The sequence below is a fragment of the Bombina bombina genome, chromosome 6 (genome assembly GCF_027579735.1).
Source record: "Bombina bombina isolate aBomBom1 chromosome 6, aBomBom1.pri, whole genome shotgun sequence".
Classification (NCBI taxonomy): Eukaryota; Metazoa; Chordata; class Amphibia; order Anura; family Bombinatoridae; genus Bombina; species Bombina bombina.
In genome coordinates, this window is record NC_069504.1 from 93,720,976 (window position 1) to 93,733,900 (window position 12,925).

The 12,925-nt window shown below is 40.8% G+C and overlaps 1 protein-coding gene across 1 annotated transcript in view; it reads left to right on the plus strand.

Moving 5' to 3' along the window:
- Window positions 1-12,925, plus strand: part of HGF (hepatocyte growth factor) — a 244,420-nt gene that overhangs the window by 204,672 nt on the left and 26,823 nt on the right. Inside the window, exon 13 of the mRNA XM_053716517.1 lies at window positions 6,911-7,004. Within this exon, the coding sequence (XP_053572492.1) occupies window positions 6,911-7,004 (94 nt within the window). The remainder of the gene's footprint in view (window positions 1-6,910; window positions 7,005-12,925) is intronic.

Below are 12,925 nucleotides of genomic sequence, written 5' to 3' on the forward strand. Positions count from 1 at the left end.
TAGAGAGCGCAAAAGAGAGGGGGTAGAGAGCGCAAAAGAGAGGGGGAGAGAGCGCAAAAGAGAGGGGTAGAGAGCGCAAAAGAGAGGGGGTAGAGAGCGCAAAAGAGAGGGGGAGAGAGCGCAAAAGAGAGGGGGAGAGAGCACAAAAGAAAGGGAGTAGAGAGCGCAAAAGAGAGGGGGGAGAGAGTGCAAAAGAGAGGGGGGAAAAAGCGCAAAATAGAGGGGGGGAGAGAGCAAAAGAGAGGGGGGAGAGAGCGCAAAAGAGAGGGGGGAGAGAGCGCAAAAGAGAGGAGGGAGAGAGCGCAAAAGAGAGGGGGGAGAGAGCACAAAGAGAGGGGGAGAGAGCACAAAAGAGAGGGGGGATAGAGCACAAAAGAGAGGGGGAGAGAGCACAAAAGAGAGGGGGGAGAGAGCACAAAAGAGAGGGGGAGAGAGTGCAAAAGAGAGGGGGAGAGAGTGCAAAATAGAGGGGGGAGAGAGCGCAAAAGAGAGGGGTAGAGAGTGCAAAAGAAAAGGGGTAGAGAGCGCAAAAGAGAGGGGGAGAGAGCGCAAAAGAGAGGGGGAGAGAGCACAAAAGAGAGGGGGTAGAGAGCGCAAAAGAGAGGGGGAGAGAGCGCAAAAGAGAGGGGGAGAGAGCACAAAAGAGAGAGGGGTAGAGAGCGCAAAAGAGAGGGGGAAGAGAGCGCAAAAGAGAGGGGGAGAGAGCGCAAAAGAGAGGGGGAGAGAGCACAAAAGAGAGGGGGTAGAGAGCGCAAAAGAGAGGGGGGAGAGAGTGCAAAAGAGAGGGGGGAAAAAGCGCAAAATAGAGGTTGGGGGAGAGCAAAATAGAGGGGGGAGAGAGCGCAAAAGAGAGGGGGGAGAGAGCGCAAAAGAGAGGGGGGAGAGAGAGCGCAAAAGAGAGGAGGGAGAGAGCCCAAAAGAGAGGGGGGAGAGAGCACAAAAGAGAGGGGGAGAGAGCACAAAAGAGAGGGGGGATAGAGCACAAAAGAGAGGGGGGAGAGAGCACAAAAGAGAGGGGGGAGAGAGCACAAAAGAGAGGGGGAGAGAGCACAAAAGAGAGGGGGAGAGAGCGCAAAAGAGAGGGGGAGAGAGCGCAAAAGAGAGGGAGAGAGACAGCAAAAGAAAGGGAGAGAGACAGCAAAAGATAGGGAGAGAGACAGCAAATGAGAGGGAGAGAGACAGCAAATGAGAGGAGAGAGAGCAAATGAGGGGGGGGAAGAGAGAGAGCAAAAGAGAGAGAGAGAGACAGCAAAAGAGGGGGAGAGAGAGCAAAAAAGAGGGAGAGAGACAGCAAAATAGGGGGGGGGAGAGAGAGCAAAATAGGGGGGGGGGAGAGAGAGCTAAAGAGAGGGGTGAGAGAGAACAAAAGAGAGGTGAGAGAGAGAGTAAAAGAGAGGGGAGAGAGAGCAAAGAGAGGGGAGAAAGAGAGAGCAAAAGAGAGGGGAGAAAGAGAGAGCAAAAGAGAGGGGGGATAGAGAGAGAGCAAGGAGTGGGATCGCTGTACTGCAAAAAATGGCCCGTGTACACGGGCTTTAGGACTAGTATATATATATATAAATTATAATTAGTATATATATATATATATATATATATATATATACACCATACATACAAACATACTTATATACAGATATATATATATATATATATATATATATATATATATATATATATATATATATATATATATACACGTATATATAGATATATATATAAGGAAAAAAGAAGTCTGGACTGAGACTCAAAACAAAAAGATCCATATATATATATGTGTGTGTGGATATATAGACATATATATGTGTGTGTGTGTGTGGATATATAGACATATATATGTGTATGTGTGTGTGGATATATAGACATATATATGTGTGTGTGTGTGTGGATATATAGACATATATATGTGTGTGTGTGTGTGGATATATAGACATATATATGTGTGTGTGTGTGTGGATATATAGACATATATATGTGTGTGTGTGTGTGGATATAAAGACATATATATGTGTGTGTTTGTGCGCACGTGTGGTGTTCTATGCTATAGTCGTTAATGAAACTTAAACATAAAAGGACATGAAGGACTCCACTACTAAATTTTTGAGCTCCATCGGCTTCTTGAGTGATATTCAATATGTTAGCATGCACTAGACTATTGATGGGTGTAAAAAAATATGCACTTGTAATATGGTTGCACAAATAGAAGTGGTATTGATTGCGCTTGAGCAATGTTAATGAACAATATTGCTAATATTTTTGCACTCCACTTGTAATCTAGCACTAATATTTAAAACTAATAAATATTTGAAAAAAAATACTAATACGTAAATAAAGACAAGAACCAATTTTAGTGCAGTGGTAAGTTTTCTTTATAATTTTCTTTATAATGTTTGTAAATAAATGCTTTAATATAATAAAATTATTATTTTTTTAAGTGGATGCAAAAAACGCACACAATATGTTCAGCTAACATCCAGTAGTGCATTTCTGCTTCTCTAACAAAGGATACCAAGATGACAAAGCAAATTAGATAATAGTAATACATTGAAAAGTTGTTTAAAATTGTTTATGAACAGTAGATTTGTTTCTAATAAAATTTTCTTCCATTTTCCTACCTAAGTATAACGTGACAGCCATAAGCCAATCACAGACTTATATATGTGTACTGTAAACTCTTACGCCTAGATTTAGAGTTCTGCGGCCAAAGGGGTGCGTTAGCTACGCGTGCTTTTTTTCTCCCGCACCTTTTAAATACCGCTGGTATTTAGAGTTCACAGAATGGCTGGGTTTTCAGTGCGTTAGGCTCCAAAAAGGGAGCGTAGAGCATAATTTACCGCCACTGCAACTCTAGATACCAGCGGTGCTTACGGACGCGGCCAGCTTCAAAAATGTGCACGTGCATGATATCCCCATAGAAAACAATGGGGCAGTTTGAGCTGAAAAAAAACCTAACACCTGCAAAAAAGCAGCGTTCAGCTCCTAACGCAGCCCCATTGTTTTCTATGGGGAAACAATTCCTACGTCTGCACCTAACACTCTAACATGTACCCCGAGTCTAAACACCCCTAACCTTACACTTATTAACCCCTATTCTGCCGCCCCCACTATCGCTGACACCTGCATATTTTTTTAACCCCTAATCTGCCGCTCCGTAAACCGCCGCTACCTACATTATCCCTATGTACCCCTAATCTGCTGCCCTTAACACCGCCGACCCCTATATTATATTTATTAACCCCTAATCTGCCCCCCACAACGTCGCCTCCTCCTGCCTACACTTATTAACCCCTAATCTGCCGAGCGGACCGCACCGCTACTATAATAAAGTTATTAACCCCTAATCCGCCTCACTCCTGCCTCAATAACCCTATAATAAATAGTATTAACCCCTAATCTGCCCTCCCTAACATCGCCGACACCTAACTTCAATTATTAACCCCTAATCTGCCGACTGAATCTCGCCGCTACTGTAATAAATGGATTAACCCCTAAAGCTAAGTCTAACCCTAACACTAACACCCCCCTAAGTTAAATATAATTTTTATCTAACGAAATAAATTAACTCTTATTAAATAAATTATTCTTATTTAAAGCTAAATACTTACCTGTAAAATAAACCCTAATATAGCTACAATATAAATTATAATTATATTATAGCTATTTTAGGATTAATATTTATTTTACAGGCAACTTTGTATTTATTTTAACCAGGTACAATAGCTATTAAATAGTTAATAACTATTTAATAGCTAAAATAGTTAAAATAATTACAAAATTACTTGTAAAATAAATCCTAACCTAAGTAACAATTAAATCTAACACTACACTATCAATAAATTAATTAAATACAATACCTACAATTATCTACAATTAAACCTAACACTACACTATCAATAAATTAATTAAATACAATACCTAAAATTATCTACAATTAAACCTAACACTACACTATCAATAAATTAATTAAATACAATACCTACAATTATCTACAATTAAACCTAACACTACACTATCAATAAATTAATTAAATAAAATACCTACAAATAAATACAATTAAATAAACTAACTAAAGTACAAAAAATAAAAAAGAACTAAGTTACAAAAAATAAAAAAATATTTACAAACATTAGAAAAATATTACAACAATTTTAAACTAATTACACCTACTCTAAGCCCCCTAATAAAATAACAAAGCCCCCCAAAATAAAAAAATGCCCTACCCTATTCTAAATTAAAAAAGTTCAAAGCTCTTTTACCTTACCAGCCCTGAAGAGGGCCATTTGCGGGGCATGCCCCAAAGAATTCAGCTCTTTTGCCTGTAAAAATAAACATACAATACCCCCCCCAACATTACAACCCACCACCCACATACCCCTAATCTAACCCAAACCCCCCTTAAATAAACCTAACACTAAGCCCCTAAAGATCTCCCTACCTTGTCTTCACCTCACCGGGTCCCGATCTGTCCAGAAGAGGGTCCGAAGTCTTGATCCAAGCACAAGCGGGGGGCTGAAGAGTGACGTCCATCCTCGGGCTGAAGTCTGGATCCAAGCGGCGGCTGAAGAAATCCATCATCGGGCTGAAGTCGGAAGTCCATCATCGGGATGAAGTCTTCTATCAAGCCGCATCTTCAATCTTCTTTCTTTCGGAGCGGAGTGGGGCCATCTTCTTCCCAGCCGACGCGGATCCAACCTCTTCAAGCGTCGCCTACTAGCCGAATGACGGTTCCTTGATCGGAACAGCCAATAGAATGCGAGCTCAATCTGATTGGCTGATTGGATCAGCCAATCGGATTGAACTTGATTCAGATTGGCTGATTCCATCAGCCAATCAGAATTTTCCTACCTTAATTCCAATTGGCTGATAGAATCCTATCAGCCAATCGGAATTCGAGGGACGCCATCTTGGATGACATCATTTAAAGGAACCGTCATTCGGCTAGTAGGCGTCGCTTGAAGAGGTTGGATCCACGTCGGCTGGGAAGAAGATGGCTCCGCTCCGGAAGAAAGAAGATTGAAGATGCGGCTTGATAGAAGACTTCATCCCGATGATGGACTTCCGACTACAGCCCGATGATGGATTTCTTCAGCCGCCGCTTGGATCCAGACTTCAGCCCGAGGATGGACATCACTCTTCAGCCCCCCGCTTGGGCTTGGATCAAGACTTCGGACCCTCTTCTGGACAGATCGGGACCCGGTGAGGTGAAGACAAGGTAGGGAGATCTTCAGGGGCTTAGTGTTAGGTTTATTTAAGGGGGGTTTGGGTTAGATTAGGGGTATGTGGGTGGTGGGTTGTAATGTTGGGGGGGTAGTTTAAAATTGTTGTAATATTTTTCTAATGTTTGTAAATATTTTTTTATTTTTTGTAACTTAGTTCTTTTTTATTTTTTGTACTTTAGTTAGTTTATTTAATTGTATTCATTTGTAGGTATTTTATTTAATTAATTTATTGATAGTGTAGTGTTAGGTTTAATTGTAGATAATTGTAGGTATTTTATTTAATTAATTTATTGATAGTGTAGTGTTAGGTTTAATTGTAGATAATTGTAGGTATTGTATTTAATTAATTTATTGATAGTGTAGTGTTAGGTTTAATTGTAGATAATTGTAGGCATTGTATTTAATTAATTTATTGATAGTGTAGTGTTAGGTTTAATTGTAACTTAGGTTAGGATTTATTTTACAGGTAATTTTGTAATTATTTTAACTATTTTAGCTATTAAATAGTTCTTAACTATTTAATAGCTATTGTACCTGGTTAAAATAAATACAAAGTGGCCTGTAAAATAAATATTAATCCTAAAATAGCTATAATATAATTATAATTTATATTGTTGCTATATTAGGGTTTATTTTACAGGTAAGTATTTAGCTTTAAATAGGAATAATTTATTTAATAAGAGTTAATTTATTTCGTTAGATAAAAATTATATTTAACTTAGGGGGGTGTTAGTGTTAGGGTTAGACTTAGCTTTAGGGGCTAATCCATTTATTACAGTAGCGGCGAGATTCGGTCGGAAGATTAGGGGTTAATAATTGAAGTTAGGTGTCGGCGATGTTAGGGAGGGCAGATTAGGGGTTAATACTATTTATTATAGGGTTATTGAGGCGGGAGTGAGGCGGATTAGGGGTTAATAACTTTATTATAATGACGGCGCGGTCCAGTCGGCAGATTAGGGGTTAATAAGTGTAGGCAGGTGGAGGCGACGTTGAGGGGGGCAGATTAGGGGTTAATAAATATAATATAGGGGTCGGTGGTATTAGGGGCAGCAGATTAGGGGTACATAGGGATAATTTAGCTGGTGGCGGTGTACGGAGCGGCAGATTAGGAGTTAAAAAATTTAATAGAGTGGCGGTGATGTGGGGGGACCTCGGTTTAGGGGTACATAGGTAGTTTATGGGTGTTAGTGTACTTTAGAGCACAGTAGTTAAGAGCTTTTTAAACCGGCGTTTGCCCAGAAAGCTCTTAACTCCTGGTTTTTTTCTGCGGCTGGAGTTTTGTCGTTAGATTTCTAAAGCTCACTTCAGCCACGACTCTAAATACCGGCGTTAGAAAGATCCCATTGAAAAGATAGGATACGCAATTGACGTAAGGGGATCTGCGGTATGGAAAAGTCGCGGCTCCAAATACCAGAGGGCGGTAAAAACCAGCGTTAGGAGCCTCTAACGCTGGTTTTGACGGCTACCGCCCAACTCTAAATCTAGGCCTTAGAAACCAGGAAATGGTCTCAGAACCAGCACCAGATAAGAGTTACAAGCCTTACTATGCTCCAATAGAATGTAGGACTCATAAATAGCTGCCTGTCTATTCTTCTGGCCTACCCTGCCTTCTATATTATTTATATATAGGAATACATAGTTTACAAAATATTTACTCTGCTAATTTTTACTAAATTTTATGATCAATATTATTTTAGATCCAGTCACTTGTTCCTCAACAAAGCAGCTAAGAGTTGTGAATGGAATTCCTGCACAAGCAAAACAGAGTTGGATGGTCAGTCTGAGACACAGGTATTGTAATGCTAGCCTTTAGTATAAAAGTAATATTCAGTCCTAAATGTCATTACTTTGTTATTCAAACTGCTTACTGTTATGATGTAGCAAACAGTATATATACATAGAAACCTAAGAACTTGCCAGATCTGATGTGGAGTCTTTGGGTATAAGCACCAGTCATTGGATTTCCAGCTTGCTTCCCTATTTTACTAACAACAACATCAAATACAGTTTACAAAATGGAGAAATAAGAACACTGCACAATCAAATACACAGCAAAATACATACTGTGCCATTATGCAATAGTGCAAAGATAAGTAATGCTTGACTTAATGTTATCTGTGGTGTGGGAAAATAGACCAAAACCAGAAACAGAGAGAACATGAATGGGTATGGAAGGGAAACATCTATTCTGTCTCCATTGGGGCAATAGAGGATTTGGCACAGTTAAGTTGCTATGGGGTGGGTAATAATAAGGCAAAAAAACATAAACAAAAAAAATTCTTGCATTTTTTAATCTGCCCTTTCTGAGGGAACTGTGTGCATGCTCTTTCTGTCCCTTTAAGTGTTTTCTCACCCTATCTGGTAACAAAGGGGACATCTAGGCTCTAACAGTCTTTTAACCTCCCAATCGCTGGGGGATGGATACACATGTTTGTGGGAAGTCTGACTGCTCACTCCTCCTACCCCAGCCTGTACTTGCTGGAGACTGGGCTTGTGTGAGAGCTAAGGCTCAGGCAGAAAGGCATCTCTAGTGGGGAGGAGGTCAGTGCTGATCAATGTGGAGGTGTTGCTAGCACGATCCAGTGCTTGTAACCCTGTAGCAACTAGCCCATGGTGACCATAGTCGAAACAGTTTATGGACTTTCAGAAGATGAAGTGCTGAAGAATAAGCTGAGGGTCTTTCCCACCCTCAGCCGAACACCAGTCCCAGCCCTGCAGCTAAGGTATCCAGTCTCAGTATGGAGCCTCATGCCTTATTGCTATGGTAACAGCACTGCCACAGCAACAGGCCTAAATGATGAGGCAGGCCTCAGTGTAGCTGTGTGAGCCGGAATCAGCTGAGTCAGGGAGTCATACTTTGATTGGCAGCAGGCAGGTCACAGCTACGGATAACAGCTTTGTGGAAGTTGTGGCCTCTTCTCTGGTGAGAGAATTCCTCAACAGAATGGTCAGTGAAATGCTTTGCATGAAAGGTTGACTGCGCACTACTCCTCCCCCAGCCTGTACTTGCCAGAGACTGGGCTTGTGTGAAAGCTGTGGCTCAGGCAGAAAGAAAACTTTAAGTTAGAGGCGGTCAGTGCTGATGAATGTGGAGACTTTATAATATAAGATTACATTTGGACTTCAGAATGTAATTACTAGCGATCTATAGGGAGGGTTATCTGTATTGTTGATCTAGATACTTGCTGTTGTTTAGGTAAAATAGCACCCTACCTGCTGCCATTTTCACTAATTTAAAAGGAAGAGGTTTTGAAAATCATGTAATATGTTGATTTATTTTTAAGCTTTGGTGTGCTACTGGCAAACATTCCCATCTGGGCATTTAAAAACATATTGCCAATTATTTGGAAAGCATGACATGCTTCAAGGAAAGGTTTGTTGCTATGATTCTGCCACAATGTGCAAGGTATTTTACAGATATTTAGGGATATAGGTTTCAGGAATCAGTGCAATGTATTGTTTACAAATTATGTTTATCAGATGACTCCCCCCATAACACTTCAATATAGACATATTTATATAGGCACATATATATATACTCCCCTCCCTCTCTGCTACCCTTACCCATATATTAACACACATTTTCAACCTCTCCCTCAGCACTGGTACATTTCCCTCATCGATGAAACATGCACTGGTCACACCTATCCTCAAAAAAGCTTCCCTTGATCCTACCTCCCCATCCAACTACCGCCCTATTTCCCTCCTCCCTCTTGCCTCAAAGCTTCTAAAAAAACTAGTATATGCATGCCTATCCCATTTCCTTACGTTAAACTCCCTTCTTGACCCGCTGCAATCTGGATTTCGTCCCTATCACTCCACAGAGACAGCTATTGTTAAGGTCACCAACGACCTACTTACAGCAAAATCAAAAGGCCACTTCTCTCTGCTTATCCTCCTTGATCTGTCCGCAACCTTTGACACTGTCGACCACCCTCTTTTGCTCCAAACCCTTCAATCCTTCGGCATCTGTGACACAGCCCTGTCGTGGCTCTGTTCCTACTTGTCAAACTGTACCTTTAGTGTAGCCTTCTCTTGGGCCTTTTCTGCCCCATCACCACTTTCTGTTAGAGTACCACAAGGTTCTGTCCACAGTCCCCTTCTCTTCTCAATCTATACGTCATCACTAGGTTCCCTAATTAAGTCCCACGGTTTCCAATATCATTTGTATGCCGATGACACCCAAATCTACTTCTCTGCACCAGACCTATCTCCTTCCTTGCTAACCCGTGTCACTAACTGTCTTTCTCACATCTCTTCCTGGATGTCCTCTCACTACCTCAAGCTAAATCTCTCCAAAACTGAGCTCCTCATTTTCCCCCCTTCTTCCAAAAGCTCCACCCCCAATATCTCTATAACTGTCGACAACTCCATCATTACCCCTACCCCGCATGCCCGATGTCTCGGGGTCACATTTGACTCAGATCTTTCCTTCACTCCTCACATTCAGTCCTTGGCTAAAGCCTGCCGCTTTCACCTTAAAAACATCTCCAAAATTAGACACTTCCTTACACAAGACACAACTAAGATTTGAATCCACTTTCTCATTCTTTCCCGCCTTGATTACTGCAACTCTGTCCTCTCTGGTCTCCCCACCTGCCACCTAGCTCCTTTATAATCCATAATGAATGCCTCTGCCAGACTCATCTTCCTTACATATCGCTCTTCATCTGCTGCTCCTCTCTGCCAATCCCTTCACTGGCTTCCTCTTGCCTCTAGGATCAAACACAAAATTCTCACTCTGACATACAAATCCCTCAACTGCACTGCTCCCCCCTACATCTCAGACCTTGTCTCCAGATACTCTCCCTCCCGTCCCCTTCACTCTGCTCATGACCTCCTACTCTCCTCCTCTCTGGTTACTTCTCCAGACTGGCTCCCATCTTGTGGAACTCTCTGCCTCGCCCCACAAGATTCTCCCCTAGTTTTGAAAGCTTCAAGCTCTCCCTAAAGACTTTACTGTTCAGCGATGCATACAACCTATGCTACCCTTACTTTATACCAGTTCCACTCCTCCATTGCTATCCCTTGAACCCCCTTAAGTCCAGCTGTCTGTAGATCACCTTCTTAAGAGCTAATTACAACAGAGCAACTCTTGGCAGGGCCCTCTACCCATTTGATCCCCTTAATTGTTTTGTTGTACTACCCTCGGTTTACAGCACTGCAGAATCTGTTGGCGCTCTACAAATAACCGATAATAATAATATATTGACACTGTATATGTCTATTGTAGTTATATGGGAGGAGCCGTTTGATAAACATATTTCCTTTTACTTATGTTTCAGTGCAGGGCTGTTCCTTTTGGATAGGGTCAGACTGATATACTACAGGAAATTTCTCTACTGTGAAAAGCACAGATTGGATAGAAAGAGGCTGCATCCTTGAAACATACCATCCAATAGGTTGGGCTATTAAGCAATATCTGTCCCCAGTTGAGCTTCTCTCTTATGTAAGGGTAATGGGGACAACAAGATATGAAGCCTTGTTCACTGCACCAAGAGGGATATAGCTGCATCTCCACTGACAAGGCTCATAAATGTTGAAAAGTACATCTGGGGTTAGCTGTACAAATCCCTTTCTTCAGATGAGAATTGCCTGGTATTTTGGGGGTGGACTGTCCTTTTGGATGCGGTCAGACTGATATGCTACAGAAAAGTTCTCTTTACAGATTAGGCAGAAAGAGGGTGCACCTTCTGCCCCCAGTTGAGCTCCTCTCTTATGTATTTTAGTCTCCCTACGGGTAATCTCTTGCTCTCTGAGCCTAGAGGGCATAGTTAACTGAGGCCCATATTTCCTAAAGTACATCTTGGGTTAGCTATACAAAATCCTTTGTTTAGTTGATAATTGCCTGGTACTGTCCTTTTGAAAGGGGTCATAGTGATATAATACAGGAAAGTTTTCTTCTGTGAAAAGCAGTAAGAGGTTGCACCCTGGGTGGGTACCATAGGGGGGCTACTAAGCACCATCCATCCCCAGTTGAGCTTCTCTTTTATGCATTTTAGTCATCATAAACACATTGACATTCAGATGTAGATTATATTTGTATCAAGTGAAAACATTTTATCCTTGAGGAATACATGAGATATAACATTCTTTCTCCACTATACATGGTTTAATTAAAAGAGCATATAGGTGAAATTGTAAAATATCATCAGTGATTATTATTATTATTTTTATTATTAATGATTTTCAACAACAGATAGCAAAAAAACAAAGACATTTTGATCATAGAAATAAATTGGAAAGTTGTTTAAAACTGTATGTTCTATCTGAATCATGAAAACACAAATGTGGGTTTTATGTTACTTTAACACTTAAATGTACATACAGAGGTCATATTACAGTGAGGTAATTTATAGGTATAAATAGAAACAGTCAGAACTGTTAAATAAACATGAAGCCCCTAGGGCTTTTTATTTTAGTTTATTTTAACTGCACTCTGTTAATTTCAGACTATCTACTAATTGATATTTTTATTTGTTGTTGTAACATTTGTTGTAACATTTGGGACATATTGTGGGAAGGATGGGGAAGCGATTTATAGCATATTTAGTGTAAAAATAAGTGGCTTATCTACCCTAATATAGGGCAATACAGGACACAGTTCCTAAATAGAGGCTTTTACATTTATCTAATATCATTCGCCTAGATTTACGCCTAGATTTAGAGTTCTGCATTAGCCGTCAAAAGCAGCGTTAAGGGCTCCTAACGCTGCTTTTTACCGCCCGCTGGTATTTAGAGTCAGCCAGGAAAGGGTCTAACGCTCACTTCCAAGCTGCATAACGAATAATTATATTGTAGCTATTTTAGGATTTATATTTATTTTACAGGCAACTTTGTATTTATTTTAACTAGGTACAATAGCTATTAAATAGTTATTTACTATTTAATAGCTACCTAGTTAAAATAATTACAAAATTACCTGTACAATAAATCCTAACCTAAGTTACAATTAAACCTAACACTACACTATAAATAAATAAATTAAATCAATTAACTACAAGTACCATAGGGTTGAAGTGGCGGTAAATTATGCTCTACGCTCCCTTTTTGGAGCCTAACGCAGCCCTTCAGAGAACTCTAAATACCAGCGTTGTTTAGAAGCAGCGCTAGAAAAAAAACATGCGTAGCTAACACACCCCTTTGGCCGCAAAACTCTAAATCTAGTCGTTAGAGTTTTGCAGCCAAAGGGGTGCGTTAGCTACACATGTTTTTTTTTCTAGCGCTGCTTCTAAACAACGCTGGTATTTAGAGTTCTCTGAAGGGCTGCGTTAGGCTCCAAAAAGGGAGCGTAAAGGCATATTTACCGCCACTTCAACCCTCAATACCAGCGTTGCTTATGGTAGCGGCAAGCTGGAAAAACGTGCTCGTGCACAATTCCCCCATAGGAAACAATGGGGCAGTTTGGGCTGAAAAAAAACCTAACACCTGCAAAAAAGCAGCGTTAAGCTCCTAACGCAGCCCCATTGTTTCCTATGGGGAAACAGTTACTAAGTCTGCACCTAACACCCTTACATGAACCCCGAGTCTAAATACCCCTAACCTTACACTTATTAACCCCTAATCTGCCGCCCCCACTATCGCTGACGCCTGCATTATATTATTAACCCCTAATCTGCCACTCCGTACACCGCCGCAACCTACATTATACCTATGTACCCCTAATCTGCTACCCCTAACATTGCCGACCCCTATATTATATTTATTAACCC